The sequence below is a fragment of the Aythya ferina genome (assembly GCF_964211825.1).
Source record: "Aythya ferina genome assembly, chromosome: 4".
NCBI lineage: Eukaryota > Metazoa > Chordata > Aves > Anseriformes > Anatidae > Aythya > Aythya ferina.
The window spans coordinates 25943631-25970363 of NC_140300.1; the positions used below are offsets into that span (position 1 = coordinate 25943631).

The 26733-nt window shown below is 35.2% G+C and overlaps 1 protein-coding gene and 1 long non-coding RNA gene across 6 annotated transcripts; one reads left to right on the top strand and one right to left on the bottom strand.

Moving 5' to 3' along the window:
• Positions 1-1199: 1199 nt before the first annotated feature.
• Positions 1200-16613, bottom strand: YIPF7 (Yip1 domain family member 7). Of its 5 annotated transcripts, none has more exons than XM_084517837.1 (7): positions 16578-16613; positions 15571-15680; positions 13258-13374; positions 12164-12330; positions 10273-10418; positions 5672-5853; positions 1203-1649 (listed from the first exon to the last, which is right to left on the bottom strand). In XM_084517837.1, the coding sequence occupies exons 3-7, from the start codon at positions 13371-13373 to the stop codon at positions 1487-1489; spliced, it is 774 nt and encodes a 257-aa protein (XP_084373963.1). In that variant the 5' UTR covers position 13374; positions 15571-15680; positions 16578-16613; the 3' UTR covers positions 1203-1486. The 5 variants fall into 5 exon arrangements, with proteins under 5 accessions (XP_084373965.1, XP_084373964.1, XP_084373963.1 ...); XM_084517835.1 differs by lacking the exon at positions 16578-16613 and adding an exon at positions 16523-16558; XM_084517836.1 differs by lacking the exon at positions 16578-16613 and adding an exon at positions 15977-16185.
• A 22-nt stretch (positions 16614-16635) lies between these two features.
• On the top strand, positions 16636-20019 carry LOC311436089. Its single transcript, XR_014692588.1, has 4 exons — positions 16636-16894; positions 17965-18069; positions 18974-19055; positions 19780-20019. It is a non-coding gene; the product is annotated as an uncharacterized lncRNA (long non-coding RNA).
• The last annotated feature ends 6714 nt before the right edge of the window (positions 20020-26733 follow it).

Genomic DNA, 26733 nt, shown 5'->3' on the forward strand with positions numbered 1-26733 from the left:
AAAAAACAAATATGGGAGCAATGGGAAATATTTTTTACCAAAGGCACTTTCAATTCAGAAACAGAATCACTAGTATGAGGACAAACTGATTATCTAACTTACCTCTGACCTGAAAAGGATGAAAAAGATTAGGAAGAGAGTTCTTTCCACATATTATTGAGCAGCTTCTTCATGTTAAGCTTCTGCATAAGTGCTTTTGCAGTACCAGGACTCTTTTACTGAATCATTGGTCCTCTGTCTAGACAGAGAAATATTTTGCAGGCATTTCACTTAACAGCTCAAAATAATGACTAAATTGGAGAATAATTAAAATCATAAAAATATTAATCAAGAGAGAAGACACACTAAAACACTGATGAAATAGTCTGCTGCCATTTATTTCCTTCATATTTCCCTTTATTTCATTTATTTCTTTTCCCTAGCCTTTTCTACAGCTACATTTATTTTCTCTACCACCGCCTGCTGGATTTTTCACTTGTTATGACTGCACTCACATCTCTGTTTCCTCTGGATGGCTTGATACTTCTACTATTATATTTTGAAACATCATCTTGTGTATTCTGTACTTGATTGCTGTTATAAAAATGTTGGGTTCCTGTAATACTGAAAGCAGCAAATAGATGGGGGGGGGGGGGGGGGGGGAGGGGAGAGGAGGCAGGAGAGCAGATAACGTTGTGGAGGTTTGTATTTTGTTTGCTTAAATACAGTTCTGCCTTTCAGGAGACATTTTTAGGAGCTGCATTTGCTTTGTGTGGTGCTTTTCTGCAGTGACAGCAGGCGGTGGTTTAGTGGCAATTCTAAAATGTAACATTACTGTACATTAAAAACAGTACAATAATGTTTTGGACAGCAACACCTCTTAAAAATAAAACAAGATGACATTCCTAGTTTCCTTCCTCTGTTGTAGCAACCTGTTCTTCCTGTTGCTTGAACAATCCTTCAACATCACAAAGCAGAGCCACTCACTCTTCTGTTAAAAATAAAAATAATAAAAAACATATAAATTCAGTAACATTATTAATAATCATATAAGCAGGTTTTTTTTCTCTCTCTCTCTTTTTTTTTTTTTTTTTTTTTGTGAAACAAATGTGTATTTTCACTTGATTTACTAGGTCCATTAAATATTTGCATTATTGCTTCCAGTTACTCTCTGCTTAATATATTAGATATATTAAACATTTAGAAGACAACATATTTTTAAAAATTAACATTTATTTATTTGTTTGCTCTTAGTACCTTCTCAATACAAATGTTTTTCTTTACGCTGTAGGATTTTCAAAACATCAGCAATGTAGTCATATACCTGTTACTTATTTTTTTATTATTATTTTATTACAAGCCATTAGGCAAATAAAAGGTAAGTTGCATAATCTAATTTTGTTAATAGAACTTAATGCAATTCTAGGCAATCTAAAAATAAATAAATAACCTTTTACCCCTCCAACAACCATAAACAAACTGTAATAAGGCTATCAGAAAATACACTTCAGAAAACTGCCAGAAGTGCAAAGAGTCCATACAGTAAAGCACATGGGTATGCAATAAGAAGCTGCTGTCCTTCCATGGCCAAGGCAGAAGTAAAAATTTTGGACGCTGACAAACTGCACCATCCAATAATAAACAGGGCTAACAAAGTTCCCAGGATCCCCCTAGAAAATAAAATAATAATAATAAAAAAAGAGTACAATTTTTAGCACATGTAGTATCAAATCTTACCAAACTTAGAAACTCAAGCTCACGTCTGGCAACTCATTACTGGTAAGGCTGAAGGCAGTGGCAGAACCAAGGACTGACTGACATAACAGAAGTCCAATCAGAAAATAAATAAATAAATTAATTAATTAAAATATTAACAGGTAATTTCTTCAGTGTGGATAAGAATAGCAGCTTCATCAGTCATACTGATGGAAGGAGAAGTGTATTTCCAGGTAAGTCTTCTGGGGCTCCATCAGATGCAGCAGCTGAAGATCTTTTTTAAGTTAGTGAAAATCTTATTGCAGCCAAAAATCATCAAGCAGAATTTGTTAGGATTTGTAATGGCACTACAAACCTAGTCTTCTATCGGCAGCCTGGTGACCTGGAAGCAATATATTTTTGTAATATGTGTCAAAGGTTTGAAGCGTGTCTCAGATTCTGAGGTGCAGCAGTGTGGCTCTTAAAGACTTACACCCTGGCTGACCATACAGTAGGTGTCAACTGGCTCCCAGGAGAGAGTCCAGCTGGTCTTTTGCTCATGAAGAAATCCTTCTCCACACTGTGGCTTTCTACACGGCCCTTTGGTGACAGCTGAGCTATTCTGAAGTTAAATTTTGCTGTTTCTCAGGTGCAGGGTGGCCAGGAGAACTGATAATTATGGGACTGTGGTAAAAAGCCCACTGAAAAATTCCGGCAGATTATAAAGACCTCACTATTAAACCCTGTAGGAGCAAGACCATGCCAATAAATAATGTTTCACATATGCTTTATTTGCACTCTGTATTTGCAGTCTTCTTCTGTAAAATGCATGAGCTCATGCGTGTAACATGCTGCTGAGGTGCATAATGAGATCTGCTGCATTACACACGTTCACTGTGTCAATCTCAAAGACCTTCAGAATGAATGAACCTTTGCCACTTGCTAAATGATTTCCTGGTGCTCTATTCTTTCAAACCATCAGCAAAACAGAAGCAGAAGTGAGAAACAGACTACATATACCTCCTTAGGCTCATTTATCAAAAATAATCTCCACTAATCTTGTTATTGCATCTAAACCATGATGAGTAAAGCTCTCCTTATTTAAGGACCTCAGTTTACTTAATGCAGTTGCATCACATAAAATTATACTACACTTCTTGGCAATACAGTTGCCAGGCCAATACTTGGTGTTCTCAACTCTTGTGACTTTGTGGGAGAAAGGAGAAAACTGATTTTAAGATGACTCAGCACCTCCTTGCAACTCCAGCCCATTAGAAATAAAACATTAAAGACTGTGTGGTTTAGTATTCTCAGCTGAAGTGTTCTTTTATACCTGTACAGTGGTATTCAGGGAAATTAGACTGGGCCCTGAAAACCAAGCCTCTGCTCCAAGTAGAGATTCTACAGTGCTCACTTAAACATCTAGCCAGAAATTCAGAGCTGGTATGTATGGCTCTGTGAGCAGGCACCCATGGTGTCAGAGGGTTAGGATGTAACAGGAACACACTGCCCAATGATAATTTTCAGCTAGTATAAAGTCTGTTTATGGGGCTATCATAATAACGTCTGTTTATGGGGTAGCATAATTTAGAGCTGTGGCTGTTAGACCACAAGGCCTCTCATGGTTTGTTTCAGGACTGAAAGTGAGCAAGGATGGAAAGGTGACATAAAATCATTTTGCAGCCGAGATATGTCTGTGCACTTATATATTCAGTCCTTGATCTAACAGTGATTTAACTGCCAATGGGAATGGTCTAGCTTTAGCAAAGAGCATGTGTCTGGTGTGTCCATGAGGCTCAAATCCTCATGCACAGGAGAGGGACAAGAAGGAGGTATTGTGCTCACAGTGACCAAGAGGACTGAGGGTGTAATGACATGAAGGATGAGTTGGGGTAGGCAGACATAAGTGGTGCCTCTCCACTTTTCTCTCTCACAACTTTCAGATATGGTCACCACACGGGTCCTTTTCATCAGCTGGGTCTAAGAATTCCTTTTGCCTGTTTTACACTCACTTCCTTCACTGTTTAGTCAAGGAGATGCCATGGCTAGTCTGTTCATGGATTTGATAGTGAAGACTTACTCTTTTTTTTTTTTTTTTTTTTTCCCAGGAAAAACATGTTCTGATATTTCTCCCAAAAAGGTTGCCTAATCAGCTTGGGCTCTGATATGATATGAGCATACATGTATATAGGCACAAGTAAAGCTCTGAGGCAGTCTGTTTCCACACAAGTCTGAATAACAGAAATGGTCTTCTATTTGGTGCCATTCAACAACCAACATATGTCAACATGTTTCATTTTTTTGCTTCATTCCTATTTAACACTGAAATAGCTAATCATAAATACCACAATTGTTGCATTACTATCTGTCTTTGCATTTGAAAAAAAAAGATCATTGCTGTATCTCCTCTGCTATTTTAAATAACTTTTAAAATTAAAAATAATGAGACATTGGATTTAAAAGTTGCCACTTGATTTTAAAAGCCTTTTTGGAATAGATAACCTCAGTACTTGCTATGTTCAAGCAGTTTAATATAGTGAATGAGAAAGGACTGGAGAATGCTGTAGACAGCCACTAAACATTCATTTCAGAAATAATCGCTTAATTTTGTAAAGCCTACCTCAGTACACTATTTATGGATTTTCAAAAGATGTGTTTTCTCTAAATTCACAGCATTTTACAAGCAAATAGTCATGCTTGGGAATTCCTTGTATAGACAACAGTACCCTGTGCAGTTCTAACAGCTGGTTTCGAGTTAGCCCCATCTGTCCTATGATTACATACCAACACCTTTTATTCAGGTGGATTATTAAACAGGTTAATCAAGCAAATATGGGAAGCGTAGGAGAACAGAGAGTGAGTGGTTTCTTTGGTGTCACTGCTGTCCATCTTGTCAAGGACAGCTCAGAAACACTTGAATACACGGAATATGGTCAGGCTAACCCATCATAGCACTGCAGAAACATGCAACAAGGATTGTGCTAAAATCTTGATACCACTATATCATTTCTTTAAAAAATAAATGCATACATAAAATTGCTGCTTTACCATGTAAAACAAGGTCAAAACAGGGTCACCTTCTTGCTCATCAACTGGTAAGTCCCATAATTTGCAGACTGGAAGGTTTAAAACTTGTTCAGAAAGACTGAGGAGGAAAACCATTATTAACTATGTGTTAACTACAAAAAAAAAAAAAGCACTGCTCAAAGCCTTCAGGCAAGACCTGGAGCTTCCTTGTACTTTGCTGTATGTGAACAGGGAGGTCAACAATCTGTATCTCAAGAGGTTTACAGAATGAGAAGAAAGGAAAGGCTTGCATGCAAATTTCCTAATTCATATGTATATTACTGAGAACTCCTACACACACACACACACACACAAATACATACAACACTGCATTTGTTTTTTTCAAAGCAATTATACCATTACTATTATGACTATTATATCTTAAGCGTTTGTCCTAATACTCCAGATCATTAAGGGTTGCCTGATTATTTCATTCTGTCACACAGAAGTCAGTCTATAGAAGGAAAGGAAATACAAGGATGGGAGCTTGATACTATGAACAACAACAACAACAGCAAAAAAAAGGATCAGGAGAACCGGCTATATAAAACCAAAGTCTGTGAATTGCTTTTAAAATTGATGCTGAGTTTAGACACTGTTGGCTCTTCAAAATAAAAAGCACATTTGAGGCTGCTGCAAAAATCAAAGCTACTCTCGGTCTAAGTGGAAAACAATGGATTTAAGAACTTTTATTAAAATAATTTTATACAACCTCTCTCAAACACAGACACCCCACCCTCTTCCATTTTGCCCATTTTCATCTATTCACACATATTTCATCTATTCACACAGAGAGAGAATGGTGTTTTTCTTCAGTAAAACTTGGAAGCCCAAATTCACTAGACAACTATTTCCAAAACTTTTTGCATGACACTAGCCTTCTAACATTCTGTGCTTCATATGAATCCTGCTGCCATGCACTGATACTTACTGTAGTGAGAAGACAACTGCAGCAGTGGACAGAATCACCATGGGTAGCAGGCAATATCCCAAAACACTTGCAACACAGCCATGTGAGACTCCAGAGATGCTCATCAGGTTCAGTAGTGCATGTATAGCAAGGCATCCAATGGCACTCACACCATACACATAGCCAAAGTGAACTTTTCCTGCCTGGAAAAAATATAAGCAAGTAAGTGTAGGAAGTGAAAAAGAGATTGAAAGATGGTGGGCTGTCAGAAGGCAAGCACTAAGTTTGTTCCTTTTTCTTTTTGACAATCCCTTTCTCCCCACTTTGCCTACATTGGTTCAAATGTAAATCATGACTGCTCCTTTTGGGTGATTTTTGCATCAAAACATTCCAAGATGAAATTGTGAGAATGCGCTTGTCACTAATGTAAAGTTATAAAGCTGTTTCTCAGTCTTACTGTCTTTGGACTCTGAGGTACAACATGAGTTGGTTAGAGAGCCTTGGAAAGGTCTAACTTGGAACAAACTGAGAAGAAATTATGGACATGGAAAACACATTTTTCCATTAGGAAAAAAATCTATTCTTTACAATTTCAAAGATATTAGAAATTAAAATCTTTACAATTTCAATACACAGGGCTGTGGAAAAGCATCCTAAGTAAAATGATAACCCCACTTACTTTATATGCTTTTCATTTTATTACAGGTTTAAGCAGGCTTTCAAACAAACAATCAAAAAAAAACACCTGTGCTTTTTTTTTTTTTTTTTTTTTTTTTTTTACACTACTGTAGTAGTAACTGTCAGCTTGTGTTCTTTTGTGCTTCAGTGAAAGAAAAATTCCCCAGGTGTTTTGTTGTTGTTGTTTGGTTGTTTGTTTTTCTTCCAGGTTTTATTCCTTTGTGTGAGTTTAGTGCCTGTGAAAGGTACCAGTCTGACAGCCTGGAGCCTGATGTTCTATAATTTATACACAAAACTAGTACAACAGTGGCCACAACACCACCAATTTCTTCATCTGCTGCCATAGTTTCAGAGGATCACCTCCAGACATGAGAGCATTGCTCACTCCCAATAGATTGTTAAATCTTTTCCCCTCTCTTCAAGGTTCTAACAAATGAACTACTGAATGCCAGGTATGCAATACCGTGATTTTAACATCTGTACATCAGAAATAACCAGTGATCTGGGATAAATATGGTTTTGTTCGTTTTGTCTTAGAACTTTGTATCCTGAAGATAACAAGCATTTATGAAGGAGATAGATCAAACCTGGGGCTCAACTCTCAACTCTGTACTGTGAAATAAACTCCTCAACTTAAAAAAGAAAAAAAAAAAAAGCTGGTGGCAGTGGTGCATCATCTCTTTAACACATAACAATACATATATACACACTTAAACCACAGGTGTGTTTGTGTATATACCTATATATTGCACATGTATTGCATAGGATAAAATGCATGAGAATCAAAACTAAGACAGGTTCCCAGCTTTAAATTAATTTTTTAGTTTAGGGTTGGATTCTCTTGTGACAGATAAGGTGGAAATATTATTGAAGATTTTTACTGGTTTGGAATATTTCCAAGTATCTTCTCCATGATGGTTAAGGAGGATTGAGAGGATCTACTCATCCACGTGTTTTAAATAATCCTGGGGGAAATCAACCATTTTTGAGAACCTTCCTTCTCTGCCCCACCTTCCTATATCATTCTTTTGGTGGGAATCGATCACCATCTGCCAACAATATTTGAGCTGGGCAGATATAAAGCAATGCAGAGGAGAGAGCCTAATGTAGTGGTGACACAATATTGGAAGTCCTAAAGTTGCAGGTTTGTGCCAGCTCACTTACCAAGATAAGTGCCTCAGCTAGTAAGGCCTGCCACTCCATCAGCACTCTCACCCTGTAGTTTGACTCAGCCTGGCTCATTGCTGAACTCTCCTCTGGTTCCAGTCCTTGGGCTGAGGTTATGTACAACCAGGTTGCCCATATCCTCACATTGTTCCAAGTGCTGGCCTTTCTCCTGACAGTGCATGCCACCATAAAGCATGGATAGAATAATCCATCCCTGAACTAGCAGCATAAGAAATCTTATTTAGGTACAGAGTCCTTTGCTTGCATTTCCATACTACTGGTCTAAAACATTTAGGAAAGAATTGTTCACCAAATAAAATTAATGACAACTAGAGAAGGTGTGGAAGAGCAATACTAGCTCAGACTATCTTCTGCCACAATTGCAGTCATTAAAGTTTTGTAGTAAGCATAACATCTGCAGCTGTTTGGGGCAGCATTTACTATCAACCTACTAAGAAAAGCTCTGCCTCAAAGAGATACAACTACTGTAAACTAATATTTTAAGCTGTTTGTTTCAGTGTTTTTAATTATTCCACACAGCACTGTTTAGCAGCTTAATCTAAGACTACCAAATTACCGAGAGAGGGATGGCAGTAGCAGGAGCAGCCAACTGAAATCTCCACTTGGTGCAATGCTTGATTTGTGGTGCAGGGAACCAAGAGAGTGAAAAAAGCAGCTGAACGTATTGGTTCCGATTCTCGCTGTTCCTAACTTATGTAAATTCTACACTGACTCACGCACATGGGAATACTCCCAGTTCACAGCATTGTAAGCAAAACCTGAATCAGGCTTGATTAGCCTGGCAGGCTTTGATGAATTGAAAGCACTAAATTTGTCCTGCACAAGGAACAAGGTTAGAAGAAAGTCAGACCTTGTTTGCATCTGCCTGGAGTGGGTACTGCTACTCTTACTTTCAGGGTATGGAGAAGACCGATGACAAATGACTATGTAAAATGCAAAGCATGCTAACTTTCGCACTGCTGTTGTTTTTCTCCCTGCAATGGGGCTGCCCTGCTTGCTGCCAGCATACAGAAGACCAAGTCTTGCTGCCAGGTTAACAAAGCCTTTCTCCTTTTCTCTGTGTTTCAGAAGTAGTGCTACTGTTTGAAAAATATCTTTGCATATTTTTCAAAAATTAAAAAAAAAAAAAACACCTAAAAATAAATTATAAATTATTTTTGAAAATGAGCTCTCAACCAGATTATATTCCTGCTGTTATGAAAAAAGAATTCTTCAAGTACAGAAGGACATCATGTTGACATGGCTGAAGAGCCACTTTAGTATTCAAATGTATCCAAAATAAAAATGAACAGCATGAATTTATAAGATGGTGGTGGAAATCTCATATACATTTTTCTGTGAAGTTGTGGCACAAAAACACTAGACTGTGTCAGAGGAGCTCTTCTGACCAAAAGCTGGAGTACTGAAAATAGTTGTTTTTCTAATGACACTTAAAATGTTTAATATCTTAGAATAAATATCGTAATTAAAATGCTTTATTTTGATTATAGTAGTTAAATATTCATTACAATTTTTCACTGTCCATGAAGAAAAATCAACAGCAACTGTCTTTTTTTTTTTTTTTTTTTTTTTTCCTTTTTGCTTTCCTTCCATCCTCCTGGCTATAATCAATTCAAAGCTTTTCCCATTATGCCTGTCTTCTCTGGCTTCCTACCTTCTTTTCCCTTTATTCCATTTCCTCCTGATGCTTTTACCCTTTTAAAAGATTTTTATTTTTATAGGGGCATAAATACTAACACTTGCCTTTTATATTGCAGTTCTCACATTCAAGGTACTGGACTGCCATTACAAATTGAGTAAGAACTTGCAGGAGTCTCCTGATTCAGCACTATTTATCATACAGGAAATGGAGAATTAGAGTCCCATTTCTCTCACCTCAGTTGTTAGAGCAGCAAAGCCCTTCCCAGAACAGTCCCATCTTATTCCAGTCCCATCTTATTCCTGTCAGACAAATTGTTGCCAACAATCAGAGCTGTACTTCGGCAGCACTGTAAAGCCCCTGTTGTCAGTGATAAATAGATGAATTTGGGGTAGTGTACAGTCTCTGTTTCAACATTCCTCCTGTATGAAAGCTCTATTCATAAAGACAAAAGAGGCTAAATCCAGGCTATCATATTTGTTTTTGCAGATGATATAAAAAATGAATATAAATTAAGAAAGTGATAGCAAAATTTATAGAAAGGTATTGCAAATTTGAGGGGGAAATGGAAGAAGTTTCTGTTTTATTTTTGGAATTATTTTAGTTACATAAAAGTATTTTTGATATTGATTTCTGAACTCCCCAGAATAACCATGAGGGAAGGTAATTTAAAAACAGTAGCAAGAGCATTAGAAAAACTGGTCTGGTGTGCCACACCTTTTTATTCCCTCCTTTGAAAACTCCCTGTAAGGTCCTATCTAGGTCACACTGCCATGTGTCAAGTGCTCAGAGCCTCTCCAATATATACACAGTGCAAATCTGTCCTTTGTTCATATCAAACACACTTCCCCCTTGTTCCCCCTCAAAAAAAAAAAAAAAAAAAATATTATTTCCACTGTAAGTGATGTAATACATCACTTCACTTGTATTACATCCACATTACAATTAAGCATTATGTACTTTAAAGCAAGGAGACCTTTTATATAAAATCTCAGGACAAATGGCAGCAAATGACTCATTTTATGCCAGTACTACATCTTCTGTTATTTCACATACATTATCACCAAGGTGTTATCTTGTTAGAAGAGGAATCCCGTAAATTTCTAGCACATCCTACCAGCAGCAACGTTGCTCCAAGGGCCAAACAGAAAACCATAGGTCCTGTGAGGTCCGTCTCATTCATAATGCTGCCATCTGCAGGTTTCATCGGATTTAGAACTGTTAAGGTTTTTTGCCATATATGCTCAAAATTGATCCCAAGTTCTGCAATGAGAAATTCCATGACATTTAATTGCTTACAAGAAAACAACACTTTTACAAAAACTCATTACATACCACAAATCCCCAAAAGAACAAAACAAATTAATCGCTTTAATGAAGATAATATTGTAGGATGACATATACTGTAGTATGAACATGTTGTACCTGCTCATCCAGTATATTTGAGAGTCAGCTCTGATTTCAAATTGGCAATATTTATTACATCCAGTGAACCAAAAAATGCCTTTAGCATTTTGGAGTTAATATTTGTTTTCCTATATATATTTTTTAAAACTTATATATATATAAGCTACACTAAGTCAGATGTTGAAAAATATGTTAATTAACAGTAACTGCAGAATTCAAGATACCCTGAAACACTGAAGACACAGATATATGCTTTAATTCTGGTAAATCTGACAAGAGATGTATCTTAAGCCTGAAGTGCCAGAGGCACTTAAAAATGGCATTCTTCCCTTCAAGGCAAGTTAATAATTCTTCGTAGACTGCTTTATAAGCTTTTTGCATTTAAAAAGTAATTACTGAGAACCCCTGAAAAGAGAACAAAATTCTTCCCCATTAAAGCCAATGGGAATTCTGCCACTAACTTTACTGGGGCAAAGATTTCTCTTAAAACTTCTGTGGAAACACTTCAGCTTGCAAGAACAATCATTTTCCTTAAGATGCTCCAACAAGGAAAAGCTAGGTTCAGAACTGGGTGCCAGAATTACTGAAACTGGCAATGTGTTAGAATTGTTTGGAAAGTTAAATCTTTACCTTATTCCACCAATTCATCATTTCAAGCTGAGCCAAAACATTATATAAATAAAGTTGTTCTGTATTAAAATGTTTGTCTTTAGTCAGATTTAGTTGGCACACAGTCATGAACATCTCTGCAGCACTGTGGATCAGAAGCAGTTGTATTTCAGCATCCTTTTCACAGGGTGAGCTGCCTCTGGAGTTAAACACTTGGAGAACCAAGAACTGGAGGTGTAGCAGCTACCTGTTTCAAATCAAATGATCTTGCTATTTTTAAGTGTTTAGTAGTATTTTTGAAGAAGCAAAATATTCATTTGTCTTCTAGAATACAAGAGCAGGCTGCATATGCTCTTTTTATATGATCCTGAAGTAAGCACCAACAATTTCTCTCTCTCTCTTTTTTTTTTTTTTTTTTTTTTTAAATTTAATGCAGTACCAGTATTTTGTAAAGTAAATGATCATCTACAAATCAACCACTAACAGTAGGATGGTTCAATCATCATAAAGAATGATATTGTTCATGTAGATAAAAGTTCAACTAATTGAAGCTGAATGCAGCTTTTTCAATTTCTTTCCCACTGAAGCAAACTATTTAGCATCTTTGAACTATTAAATTTATGACTAGATATGCAAAAGAAATTGTTATTAATGTTTATTAATTATAGATGTTCCAATATGCATGTAGAGTAAACACAGATTGGAGAAAATATTTGGAAATGTGAATGCAAAAATTGTTGTTATGCTGTCATCTAGTGGTAGTAAAGTATACACTCTATACGTCATAAGAACAAATGAATCCCTTCAGATCTCAGAAAAGAAAATGTAGGCTTGGGGACTAGGGACTGATGACTGAATTTCATACAGGCTGCATACACAGAAACAAGCTTAAGAGCCAGGCAGGGTAGTTCTGCTGTAGATGCTCTAGTGAGTGATGCAGGTTAGCAAACAAAAGCACATGTACATGCATCGTCCTTAGTTTTATTTTTTACCTTCTAGCAAAGGAGGTTCCTCGTCAAAACCATCAGTGTAGCTAAGGTGAGAGAGTGTGTTGGGACTGTATGTCGGTTGTAAAATCTGACCCGTGTAACTCTGAGAGGGCAGAAGCATTTCCGAGGGGACAAAAGCATTGGCTGGAGGTTGGTCTCCTCTCTGGCACCTGAGACAAGAAACAAATCGCAGTAAAACAAGTAATGGCAATGAGCAACTTCATGGCACCTTAGAAATGCTCAGCTGTGTGCCATGACTTACATTTTCAACTATTTTCAATAGTAGCACAGATACCAAAACTTTAGGGGTTAGAAAAGGTTTAATTTTAAGTAATTATGACATGGTGAAAGTCTAGATGATCTGAAACTTCTTCCTGCTCTATTTTCTGCGATTCCCTAATTATTATTATATATGATTTTATTTCTGTATGACCAGAAGGCACAGGGACAGCTAGAGCCAATCTCTCATCCTTTAACTTCCATCTCAGTGCTTTAGCATTCTTTGTTTCCTTAGATTCTTTGTTTCTATTCTTTGTTTCCTTAGATTTTCCAGAAGTGATATGCAGGTTCTGTAGAGCACTACCAGCACAGGCAAAAGTGACTAAAGAGCCTTGGCTGTTTAGCTTTAAGCAGTGTTTTTTTTGTTTGTTCCTTTTTTTTTTTTCTTTTTTTTTTTTTTTTTTCTTGCCAGGATACCTAACAAGAAAACGGGGAGGAACGCTGTTGATTTGACCTGGTCTGTGCCATTTCAACTCTCTGCAAGTCCTGGGACCAGCCAGATCCATCAGTTGCTGAACAGGAAGACTGTAGCAATGTCCAGACTCCTGCAAGTAGAAATCTCCTTAAAGGGAAACTCAGAACTTCTTTTCTTCAGTGTCCCTCTCCCAGGGACAGAAGTCACCAAAAGATTTCAAAAAAATATATGGAAAAATGAAATAATGGGATTCTTTCCATTTGTCTACTGCATTTCTATTTCTCCCTTAAAACTTCAGCTGTGTTGATTACACAATCCTTCTGTTGCAATTGCATGCTTTTGTCATTAATTTCATCTGAATTTTTAAATATATATAAATATATGTATACATAAGCATACTTACTTTCTTCTTGCAATAAGATTTTCGCTAGACCCATAACTGTTGTAACCTTCTTCTTGGTCATCTATGGTGTAATTGGACTGGTAAAAGTCACAGTGAAACTGCTCAAAATTTGACATTCTGGTGAGAAAAAAGATGGTGAATATTGATAAAATAGTATTTTGAGCAAGGAAATATCTATGTTTTGACCTTTCCTAACCTGAAAAGGAAATAGTAAACTTAAAAGTTTACTACTATAACTAAGCCACAAACTCAAGAGAGGTTTTTTTTGTAGAAACTCATGATAAATTGGAACTTACAAAAATGGACTCTCTATTTTTTTCTTATATAAAAAGAGAAATTAAACATCTGTTACCACATTACTGTATAAAAAATTTACATAGAATAAGAATGGAGAAAGAAATTTACTCCAATAACTACCACTTGACATCCTGCTTTGTTAGTGTTATCAAAAATTACTTAAGTAATTTTGAAAGAATGCATATCGAGTAAACTCTTATTTTAAACCCTTCATTTTCTTATTTTAAAATAAAACTGTGGTCAAGTCTGAATGCTTACAAATTAGGGGATTTAAGAACTATTTTAGTTTTTAAAACCAATTACTATTTTTATCTTTCTGTGTTTTGCATTGTTACATATGACCATCTGAAAATACTGGGGAAAAAAAAAAAATATATATATATATATATAGTCACAGAAATTGTGATTTACTTTCAAGGAAACTATATCTAGAATATTAAGAATACCAGGGAAACATTCTTACTGGTTAGCTACATGACTTTGAAGAGGATAGCATAGGAGGATTGTATATTAAAGAAAACAAGAAAAGATGTGGTAAACACATCTTTCATTCCTGCTGACCCATACTCAGCTCTGTATTCACAGGCTGATTAGACTAAGACAGGAAGAATTAGGCTGTTTTCTCTTCTATGAGGTAACCTAGGATATCTTTGAGGACTCACTCTTGTACATGAGGGTCCTTCCTGGTTTTGAACTATTTTAATTTTGCACACAATGGGACTACATTGCATATCCTGTGTATAGGCAGGACTGGTTGTCTAGGTCATAAGTAAGCAGTATAAGAAATAAGAGGCACATTGGCTCTTGAAAACATCAGGTACCTTTGCTTTCATAGTCATACAGTGTCTTAAATTGCACAGATGTTTTAGTAATTCTTAGATTAGGTTTAGCTGTTTCTTATGTTATTAACACAGCTAACTATAAATCCACAGAACATCATCAAAATTACAGGGTATACTAAGATAATTAATTCCATGCCCTGAGTAAGAGTATCCATAAGATTAAGAACTGACTCTGTTTTACCTCATTGTTATCTTTATAATGGTCTTTACTTTTACTTCACTTTTTTTTTATTATTATTATTTTATTTTATTTTATTTTACTTTGTGCTCATCTTTAGTCCCTCACATCAAGTGGCTAAGATCCCCTTGAGCCTTCAGACTTTGGTGTTTTAAGCAAAGTTCTGAGTGGGACCTTTGCCTAGATGTATACATCTATAATGCACAGATGAGGTATGTGTTTTACCAGTCAGCTAACATTTAAGTGGATAAACTCTGAAAACATATGAAGCTAAATGACCTGACTCATAACCATAACCATGTATGATTCACTTAGATTTTCACGTACGATATTACTGTCCCCTAATATTTCCTCTTTTCATTACTTTTGTCTTCTTTTCCAACATCCCATATGCCATTGGCCAAACACTCTTTTCACTTTTAGTGCATATCTACATTTATCAGGTACATAGTGCTTACAGAAAAGATCTTTGCAAATCTGTTTGTAAGGTAAAAGTTACGCAGATTAGTATTTCATCAGGGACCTTGAATACTGCATATTAAAGTTTCTAAACTGTATTCCATAGTCATGTTAAATCTGTGGTGTCCTAATTTCTTCATTTACCTGGAACATTCAAAGTAGAAATTAGACTTATATAATATTATTTTCTTTACTGCTGAGCAATCACGCAGGATTTCTAAATTTAGGAAAGAAAACAACTTCTATATTGTAAACATGAATTACTGCAAATTAATTGTACTAAATTATTGACTGTCATTTTATTTGTAATTTCAGACCAATTATACATTTGTTTAATAAAGATTTTACAAGGAATATATTTAAAAATTGTAGTTGGTACTTCCAGCCTAATAGTTCAATTACAGTAAGTCTCTAATGTCCTTTGCTATCACTATGACGAATTAAATAATTACTTAACTAGGTATGCTGCAATCTGTGTGGTACAGTTCAGAAAAGATAAAAGTTATTTTCAAAAATGTTGGGGCTAAGGTTACTTACTTTTTAATGTATTCGATGGGAACTCCAGTCTGTTGAATTTACATGTTGGAAAACACCTAAAATATCCTCTTGCTTTTAACAGAGATGAGCTTAGTTCTATTTATAAGATTCTAAATTTGATCGTTGAACAGATGCATGCAAAGGAAAAAAAATCACACAACCTGTCAATATCATGGACAGCATTTAACAACACATGCAAAGGAGCTAACAACAATAAGCACAAAGGATAGAAATCTTAAAGGAAAGCAGAACAAAATGAGCAAACTGTGTTACATATATTTCAGCCCAATAATCTAGATTGCATTTTAGAGCTTCTTCATTATGTAGGTATTTATAAAGATCCTGCTAGAGCCCTCATAAGCTAAGGTTTTAGACATTAAACAATTAAAACAATACATAGTATTACCCCTTAAGGTAGTAGAGTAAATGTATTTTTGGGGGGAGGGGGTATGCTTCTCACAGTTATTCCTGTAGGGTATATTTTGGGCCTTGCATATGTAGCCTTAAAGCTGTTCTTTGTGGCTGGCAGAAGGACATTTTGGTTGTTGCATGCATCGTGGAGGGAACATGATGCTTGCTGGGACCATAACAGCAGACAGAGAAAGAACAGAAGTGTTTAAAACACAGGTCCATCCCAAAGTCAAAGGCACATCGAGACACATTCCCCTGCCCCACTGCTTCAGCCCTAGGGTTGAAGAGGGTCTGTCACAGCACAGCACCCACCACACCACAGTTGTGGCAAGTCTTCATTTAATAGATGATGAACCCTCTTCATTACTATTAGAGGGCCTTTGATTGTACAGACATGAAAGCCTAGTTAATTTTATTTTTTTTTTTCTTCCCCGCACAGCACCCCTCCACTTTTCTGACCCATTATACACAAAGCCTTAGGAACTTCTCTTCTACAGTCCTAACACCTAGAAAACCTACAGCACAAATTTTGAAACAGTACTTAAATTTCAAAGAAAGCTTTCTATTTCCAGATACTTTAATACCAGGTACTCAACCAGTCATAACAGGTGCTGCCTTTTTCACTTATTTATTGGATAGTTTCTCAATGAGCACTTAGACTGGTTAATTTAAAGAATGGGGCATTAAATGGGATGCATTATCAGACCATTAATCTGTGCCTCAGGTGCATACTAAATTCTGTGAGGTTGAAGGCCAAATGACTTCCATTTCATTAGGAGAATAATCATGCCCTGGTGGTACATGACCTACAGACAATTATAATATAGGTGCATTTTCAAAGAATCAAAAATGAAGTATACTAAGTTTTAATTCAGTACGTATCCCCAAAAGAAACCAGAACCGAGGGACAGTGGTAAGTAGTAAAATAAAGCATCTATTTCTGCTAATTTGGGGGTAAGTTAACTATGGTATTTGTTATAGCTGTTGTTAAGAGTCCCTCATGCTGTTAATTTTTTTGTCACGCCATTTCCATGTTGCTGTAAGGTGAATTTTCAGTTCTTAGCAAATTGTTAATTTTGAGAATGGTTAATCATCTTTATTTAGACAGTAGTGTTTAATCTTATTTATAACAAATCAGGGTGGGGAATGATAAAGGATTAGCTTCTACCCTTGGGGAAGATAATTCTTTTTTTTTTTTTAATTTTATTATTAAAGGGATAGAAGAATAAAGAATACTTGCTTGTTAGGGTTATGCCTCTGTAATTACAAATAATGGTATGGCTACTTTTACTACTTTCAATTAGAAGCAGCCATACAAATAAATAAATATGCACATACATATATGTATACATGTATACAAATATGTGCATACATATATGCATACTGGCTGCTAGATAAGGACTTAGAATAATTACCACACTTTGAAGAAGGAATAGCAATAGGAAAAAAAATACAGTGACTGGGAGAAGGGACTTGTTGAAGAATATTTTAATAGCTGTCTAACATATAAAAGTTAGAAAAGAAAGCCATGGGTAGATTTAAAATATACATATTTTGAGAAAATAAAATTGAAATATGTATATATTTAAATCAATATATAAAATTGAAATACTATATGCCTTATACATATTATACTTTAACTTACACTTACTTTAACTTAACTTATATGAATATCCCTGTGTATATAAACATATAAATGTACAACTAATATACAAACATGGAAAATGCTACTAGTTAGAAATGATGATGCAGAAAACTGATTAAACAATAAAAAGAAGAATAAGTATTTGATAGAAAAATGATCGACAGAAACAAAGAATTTCCAAGTTTATTAGAAACAGGCAGAATAGTACCAATACTGTCACTCTTCTACCAGAAGAAAAACTGATCAATAAAACAAAAAGACAGAAATGATCAATTAAAAACTATAAATGATGTTTTATATTCTATTTACATAGAGCATATTCAAACATTTTCTTTCAGATACATATTTTAAAATTCTGCATCTAAGAGTTTTGGAAAAAACTAATTAAGAACTTTCTACACTGAGAAGTTACAAATCAACAGAAAAGTTTGAAAAGACCAAAAGTAAGTAAAAATGCCATTTTGTAAAAGACTAATGAGATGCCCTGAGTAATTATTGGCCCTTCAACATGAGATTAATCCCAGCAAATTATGGGCTCAAATAATAAATAACTGAATCGATGAATCCAATCAAAGTGGTCTTTTGGAAACTAGGTAATTTCAAACTAATTTATTTTTTAAATGAGATTTGTATTTGGGAAAGGTAACCACGGATGACCTGTATTTATACAAGACATTTTACTTGATTTTACTTCAATAAATATAGAACCATCACTACTTAATAGGAGAGCCATTATACTGATTAAATACTTGCTATCTGACATCTCTCAAATGCAATTGTAAAAGGGGGAGGTGACTTTCTAATGGTTTCTTGCAGGACAGAAGTTTTGCAAAACTAACTTTGCAAAACTTGAACCCTTGACACCTTGAAGCAAAATCTATTAATCAGAGACAGTTACAGGGTAATTTTGCCAGAATCTGTTAGGATAAAATAGACAGCAAATAACTAGGAGATTCTTTACTTTTAGAAGAGATTCTAAAAGTAAAATGAAACTCAATGAGTTTGGAAACTTTCACAGTGACACCTACATCTGACCACAGAGAAGTTTACCTCTGTGTTCATGTACATGTGTTCATGCTCACAACAGATGACTATCACAAATACTAAATACTGCAATTTGGTCTGAAAAGAGCACATACTCAATATTTATTGGCACAAGGCAGTAGACAGAGCAAAGGGACGCCTGAGCTGAATATTCCTTCAGGTGACAGATGTCACTGACCCACCGCAATGGGGAAGGCTGGCACACATAAGGAAAAAATAAAGTGCTGTACCTCAAGGTTTTAGAATACAATGAATACAACTGTAGAACACAAAGAATACAACGACTCTTTCTTTGACTGACAGGTAGACAAGATGTTAATAATTCAGTGGAAAAAATAAATGGATGAGGTCTAACCATGAAAAATGAAAATAAGGATTGAAGATGGTGAGTATTAAAAAGATGACTAACATACATGAAATACGTGGAAAAAAAATCTACAAGAAAGACAGAACCTCTTCTCTAGTTTTTTGTTGACTACTTTTCCTATGTATTCCTGATTTTTCTATCACACACACACAAAAGAATGAAAAGACAAAGCAGGAAAAAATAAAATAACATCAGTTTTCAAAGAAGACAACTTTATTTTCCTTTTTATTTTTTAATTAAAGTATTTTAAAAATTTGTAATGATTTTTTTTTTTTTTTTTTAAATTTAGATAACACAAGATTAAATGGAACAACATAGCCATGGAATGGCTATAGAATTCTGGCTATATAGAATGGCCATGGAATTCTGGCTATAGAATGAATCAGCTGCTTAACCCTATATTTATTACTCAAATTTAACTGATGACCATGGCAAATCCATTATAATAATTAGTCAATTATTCTGTATTTTTTTAAATGTAAAAATTAATCACGTTAAGGATTAATTCAGTAAGCTTTAAACTGAATTACTTACATTAACAGGTCCTATGAATAATTTTATAAGTGGGACATTATTTAAATATGTTATTAAAGAAAAGAGGAAAATTTAATTGCTGAGAAATATACCATTTAATACTTCTACAAAATATTTTTTTACCAAATTAATTATTTAAAGTGTCTACTAAATTTTATGCATACAGGGCTCACAGCCATTTTAACATCCTAATTCTTTCTTATGATAGGTCTTCAGAGAGTGGGTAAGAGGACGAAGAAAAAAAAAAAAGGAAGTAAAATCCAAATGAAGTAGCAATTGCATTCTCTATGCTGAACAGTTTGTTACATTTGAACAAACAAGTGAGAAGTTATGTGTTTCTGCATGGCTGGTTTTATGTATCAATACTCACTAGCAGTCAAAAACAATGGAATGGTGTTTGAAATTATTAGGAAAGGAGAAGACAATAAAACAGAACATCATTACACCACTCTATAAATCTGTGGTTCACTGACAGCTTGAATAGTGCATAAGTCTCATTCTGCTATCTTATGTCCTGAGAGAAGGGCATGAGAGGAGGGGCATGGAATAGGTTCCACATGAGGAACAACCAGGTCAGCAAGGAGCTCTTGGCCTGGAAAAGCAAAAATTGGTGGAGGGGTTATATAAAGTGGTTTACAAAATTATGAGTGGCATGGTGGGTAGGGATAGACTGACTCTATCTTTTTGAAGAATAAAACCCACAAAGTGATAGTATTAGGTTAAAAAATAAAGAAACAAAAGGTAAAGGTGCATGGGTTTCACAGGAAGTTATGCACGTAGAATATTTGTATGAATCTAGAACAAGTCCATGAAAGATAAATCCACTAAGACTTACTAAATACAGACAAACAGTATGCAATTCAAGAAGTCCATGAGCTAGTAAGCGTAGAAGACTAAGAAAGTATTGAGAGGAAACACTCATATTCTTTCCCATGCATCCAGTCACTGTCCTTAATGAAGACAGAAATTTAGCCTAAACAGACTTTCTCTTTTTACTCATATGGTCAGTCTTACTGTTGATAAGCAGCATGGTGCAGCAGTCTTTTATCTATAGAAAACAAGATTCTCAGAAAAGAAAAGCCAATAATAAATAAATAAATATATATTTGGTGTGTATGTGATTTATTTTTTTTTCCACATATTTTCTGTTGTGTCACAGTCTAGTGCAGTTTCTTTCAAATCTTCTTGTGGAGACATTAGAGAGGCATGAAAAGGATATGTATCTACACTCCAGGAGAGCTCAAATTTGAAATTAAAATAAATCACAATTAAGGAGGGAGAAAAGAAAACTCATTTTCTGAGGTATACTTTTTGAAGTGAAGGTATCTAGCATTATACTAACAGAATTTATATTTCTAGTAGTTAACACACAAAAATACATTAATCTTTTACCTTTTTTTGTAGTAACTTCTGCACATTAGACCACGAAGTTGTTCCCCCCCTCCCCCCCCCAGGAAGCCAGTAATGTTACTGTTTTAGTTTAAAAGAGAGTTTAGGCAACCTATTAAAATGTACTCAGTCAACAATGTATGTGGGAACAGAATTTTAAACTTCTGAGACAGACCTAGGACAGAGTTTTACTACTATTCATAGAAATGTTGGTTCTGTGACAAGTTTTCTATAAGACCACAAGCTTTAAAATAAAACGTCATGCTTTTTAACAAGCACAAGCTATTCAACATTTGAGAAGTATTGTTCCTTACTTATCATAGGGGTTTTCGTAGGGTAGCTAAACTGCAACCATGCATCCTACATAATCCCCATGAATCTTCTGAAACTGTACTGAGAAGAGGAGAGATGATAACATTTCAGCAAAAAGTTTTTTCTATGTGGAGGTCATAAAGCTCCTAAGGGCAAACTGTAATTATTTCTTTAGAATAAGCACACATGGGCTCATATGCTCTAAAGGTTTCACAGGAGCAGCTGCAGCATTTTGTGTCCATAATCTATGGATCACGAGTTGCCTAAAAGGAATGTTATCTCCAGAAAGTGAGTTTGATTTTTTGGAAAATACATAGATGTATTCAGTATCCTTACAGGGCTTCTCAGGCAAAATTTCAGTTTCCTTCCTGTGCCTAAAGTAATTATGCACAGAGTAGTGTAGCCAGGCTTGGAGATATATAAAAAGCAGAAAAAAAGTTGTTGATGATTTGTAAAACAGACAATTGACCTCTGGAGATATATGCTGCTTTGTTGCTGTTATTTTATGCATATAGTGGTTGCACAGGACAGAAATAATAGGAGAAGAGAAAAGCATGTGACAAAAGACTGAAAAGACTGTTGTTATTTTGCTCCCACAGGAAGGGAGGAAAGGGAAGAGGAAATAAATCCAAATCTTGGAAATAAACCTAAATCACAGGGAGAAAGCCTTTACAAATAATTAATCTGGGCCTCTTAATTAATTTCTCTTTAGCTGACCTTGCCAAAAGTCTGAGAGGTGTAACATAGGTCCTTCAAGCTCCTAACAGAGAAACGGGATAGTGGCACAGAGCACGTTCCCTTGTGCAGCAAAATCACACGTGAGGATGGCCTTTTTGGACCTTGTACAATTTGAATAGGAAAAACATAACCCATGTTTGTCCAGAAGTAAATTCCATACAGTGCCACAATGCTGGATACCAAATTGGAGCAAAAGAGATCTGAGTTCAGCATTCGTCTCAGCTAAGGTCATCCAGGGTACAGGCTTGTCGTGACACAGTGTGTGTTCAGTCATAATCCAAGCAACAGATTAGTGCTGTAACCCGTGCTGTAATTAAAGACCTTATATAAAGACCTTGTTGCTTATAAGTTTGTAAAATCTTAAGTATTGGGGCTTAGGTGCCCCATGCATCTAATTTTCAAGGCAAAGAAAATTCAGTGCAAAAAATCTTACTATTTTCTGATAATTATATTAGGAAAAATAAGATGTGGTTTATGAAAGAAAAAGTATTTAATCAAATAAATGTTAATGCATGAGAAAAAAAAAAAAAAAAGTGAATTTAAATCATATTTGTAAAGAGAAGCACACACCCAAACTTTTCAGCACCTGAATATCATTTAATATTTGTTTAGCCCAGTTCTTATGTGTTGTTACTTTTTACATCACTATAAGAGATGGATATAGAAAGAATATAAAAACTTAATGGCTAAGAGCCAACAGCATAAGTTCAAGAAACTAAGAGACTAAGGTATTTTTTCCTATCAAAACAGAAAAGATCCACAACAAAATAAAAACACAGTTATAGGTGTACAGATATCAGATACAAAAGTCTAATGGGAGAAATGCTTTTGGAAGTGCTTATTAAAATTATCACTATTCACTAGTAACTGCATTTAGCATTAAGCTGAGTAAGGAGAGAACAATAACTAGGAAGGGAAAAAATGTAAAAGTTTTATGGCAAGGTTTACTAGAATTCTTGTTGTATATCAGTTTATTCTTTTTGAATCCCGTTTTTGAAAGATAAAAAAGAAAAGCTTGTCATGAATTACATGATTAACCAACTCTTATTTATTGTTACTGATCGAAGAAGTACCCAGAAATATAACATGTAATTTTCAAACACATTCATTTATCTGGCTGGGCAAGTCATGCAGCTTAGATATTGCTAGCTCAAGGGAAATCTACATGGACAATAATAATAATAATAGTAATAAACAATGGTACAGAAGACATGTATCCTTCTATTATTGTTGAAAATATAAAGTAGAGTTACAACTCTAATTCACAAGATATTAGGTTTTAAAAATCAAATCCTCAAAGCTGTCCTTTTGGAATATCTTTAAGTCTAATAGGAACAATCCTTTCTCTTCTGCTCAGAAACTTTTTTTTTTTTTAACTTGTAACTGTTTTTTAGGCAATAACCATCAAAAAGATTTTAATTGTCCCTTCTCCACAGCTGGATGAATCAAGCTTTCTATCACAGACAAGTTAATGGGAAAGAAAAGCAATTAAAATAGGGATTAATGACCTTGGCCTGATCTATGTCTGGAGGAAATTGAATAGAAATAGCAAGGAACATGGATTTTCTTCCTCCAGATATGCTTCATATGCCCTGCTGAATTACTGTTGTCATCCTCAGGACTGTCCCATATAAAGGGCCCTCATTTTTAAACATGTGCTAAATTGTCTTTTCTGCTTCAGGAAAATAGGGCCTTAAGAAGAGATGACGATCCACTAGAATTAAGAAGGGATGGCAATAATAATGACTAAAGGGATGCAGCTATTTTGTGTGTTTAAAAAGGCTGGGATTCTGCATGCTGGAAGGAAGGCAGAGAGGAGCATGACTGAAGGCAAGGGGATTGATTGTACTGTCCAAGCTTGCATGCTACTGGTAAATAGTATGTCCTCCTACTGCCACTGGGCAGCACACTGGGTTGGGCAAACCATTCATATCGCCCTGTGTGAGTTATCTTATGCTGTTATTCTGTTGAACTGCTGTGATAAATTACCTTAAATAATATATCTAATTAATTAAGAGATAGGTGTGAGTTAGGTCTGTCAAGTTATGTAAAGTCTTGTTCTATTAGACAAATGGGGAAATTAAAGTGAGGCTTTTTCTTTTCTTTTCCTTTTTTTTTTTTTTTTTTTTTTTTTTTTTGAAAATAAAATAAGCTATATTAACCCGTATATACGCAAAATATGACTTAAGAATTGACCTATAAAAATATGACTTAAGAATTGACCTATTTTTTATTTTATTTATTTTTCTGAGAAACCTAGTTGCTGCTGTTTCACTACAGTTTTGAGAAGTCACGTAGCTGCGATGCTGGCTGAGGTGGCAGGAATGTAGTGATGAAACTAAGACACTACACAAACCTATTAGATATGTTCTCCACAGGCAACTGTTGCATAGGTTAAATTAAGTCACGGGCTGGCCAACTTTCCCTTTTCTAGGAGAATCTAAACTCATTCTTCTAGCAGTCTGGCAAAGTTTGTTCCTATCCTTTTGAAGCTGAGCTGCTCCCAACTGAACACTAGTTGTGAGAAAACATTATTTGGTATGTCTGTCACGGGGAAGTACTGAGTCTTTGAGGTAAGCACAATGACTGCAGTACCACATTTTTACAATATTCCCAGTTAATGCAATTGTGACTCCAATTATTTTTGCTAGTAAATACCAGGGAAGGGTAAAACTCAAGTAGCAGTTGGGCAGCAGGTGAAATGGATCCAACTAGAAAACAGAAGACCTTGGGGTGGGGAGAAATGGGGATGTGACAGTATGTTACTGCGTGACACACTTCATGTGGCATGCAGAACATTTATTCCCAAGGCAAAGAGTCAAGCGATCCCTGAAATGAGGACAGAGAGCAGACGTGTGTCTTGGAAGGAAGCCTAAGGAAGCCTGAGCAGCTGCAGCAGACAGCAACTGGCATAATCACAGTGACACCAAAAGAAATACCTATTCCCCAGGGATCTTAGTAACAGAGGAGTTCCTCAGACTTCAAATGCAAATTGGGCTTAGAGAAAGTGAAAAGTTTCTCAATAGACTGTAGTAGCTCAGAAGTTATTTTTTGAAGGTGGACGTGGACCAGGAGCACATGATAGGATAGCTGTCATATTAACCATAAGCATACTTGAATTGCTTATGGACACTCAGGAAAAAAGTTCCCGACCTGTCTTGAAACCTGAGCTTGGGATTTTGACAATGTGCCTGTAGCTGCTTGACATAATTTTCTTAGTTAAACTATTCCATATATATATATATGTATATATATATATACATATACCTGTATAAAATTTGTAACAGACATTTCAAGTTAAATAGTTAAAATTGATATATTTCTGGATATCATAGTGAGTGGTTTTCCTCTTCTCTCTTTTAGGTGTGTCCTTCTCTAATGAGACCTGGCTGTCTTCCATGCCATCTCAAAGACAAACACTACTGCAACAAAATGAATTATCTCCTTTGCAGACTCACACTTCAGAATCTTATTGTTTTAGTGCCATGGAAAAGATGCTTTAGGGATATGTAAAATGCATTGATCAACACATCACTGAGTAGACCTCTGGTATTCTAAAAATACATCTCCAGGCCTCACATATTACAGACATGACAGAGTAATACAGGTTAGCAGTGTTTATTCTCAACAAAGCAGTGGTAATTAAAATCACTGTGTGTACAGAGATATTGACAGTTTCATATCCAAAGCAAACTTGAAAAAAGCATTTTAATATGAAAGTCAGAATCTATTATCACTCTGATGTTGCAGGTTCTCTACTATTCAAAATATCAGTAACTAGTATGTACTCATTCTCACGGATGGCTGGAGCTGAAAGGTGTTCCTGCTTCATTGACTTATTCACTCTTTGCCTGACTGGAGTCATTTTAAATAAAACTATTTATTTATCTTTTTACACAGGTAACATTGGTTACAAATATTTTATATAAATATAATATATAATAAACTTATAAATATATAAATATAATTAAAAAAATAAATTTTGTGCTGCCTTCTGTTAACCATTGAATCACCTGTTTTCCAGGTAACTATTGTGAAGATATACATGTAAAATAACATTATACTTGTTTGTTTTATACAAACAACAAAGAACCGAATTCTGTCCTGAAAGACAGTTCACACTGACTTATGTTGACTGAAAGCCTCTGTAAAAAGGCAATATCAGAGCCACTACTTTGGAAATAAATAAATAAATAAATAACTCAGGTCAAACTGGAAGCAGTATTAACATGCCTAAAAAAGTTGTATACAGGGCTGAGACATGTTGATGGAAGATATGGGAAATGTGTGGTATGAAAAGTTTTTTTTGTTTGTTTGTTTTTTTGTAATGTTTATGAGGCCCCAAATCATTAAAAGAGTTTATTGTTATTTTCAAAAAGTTTAAGCAATATATTTGTTAAATGGTTAAAATAAATGGTTATGACAGATGAGGGCTCACTTTTATGTTCTACAAGCTAGGAGTACAAGCACAGAATATCGATCTTCTATAGGAACAAGCAAATCTGTTGCCTCTCCTAGCTCTGTTTGCACTCATACCTAATTGCAGAATGTCTCTTGCAGTATTGCTATTACTATTAAATTTTAACTCAGAAAAATAATCACTGAATTACATTAACAAAGGGAAAGACAGCAAAAATGGTTCCTGAACTAAACAAGCTAAAATATTCTGCTCTGGGGACTCTGCTTCTAATACCCATTAACTATAACAGAACATAAATGTGGG

Coding starts and splice junctions, on each gene's coding strand:
- YIPF7 (XM_084517838.1), bottom strand. CDS start 13,373: ATGTCAAATTTTGAGCAGTTTCACTGTGACTTTTACCAGTCCAATTAC. Junction 5,854..10,272: donor TTGGAGCAACGTTGCTGCTG/GTAGGATGTGCT, acceptor TATTTTTTCCAG/GCAGGAAAAGTTCACTTTGG. Junction 1,650..5,671: donor GCAGTTGTCTTCTCACTACA/GTAAGTATCAGT, acceptor TTTATTTTCTAG/GGGGATCCTGGGAACTTTGT.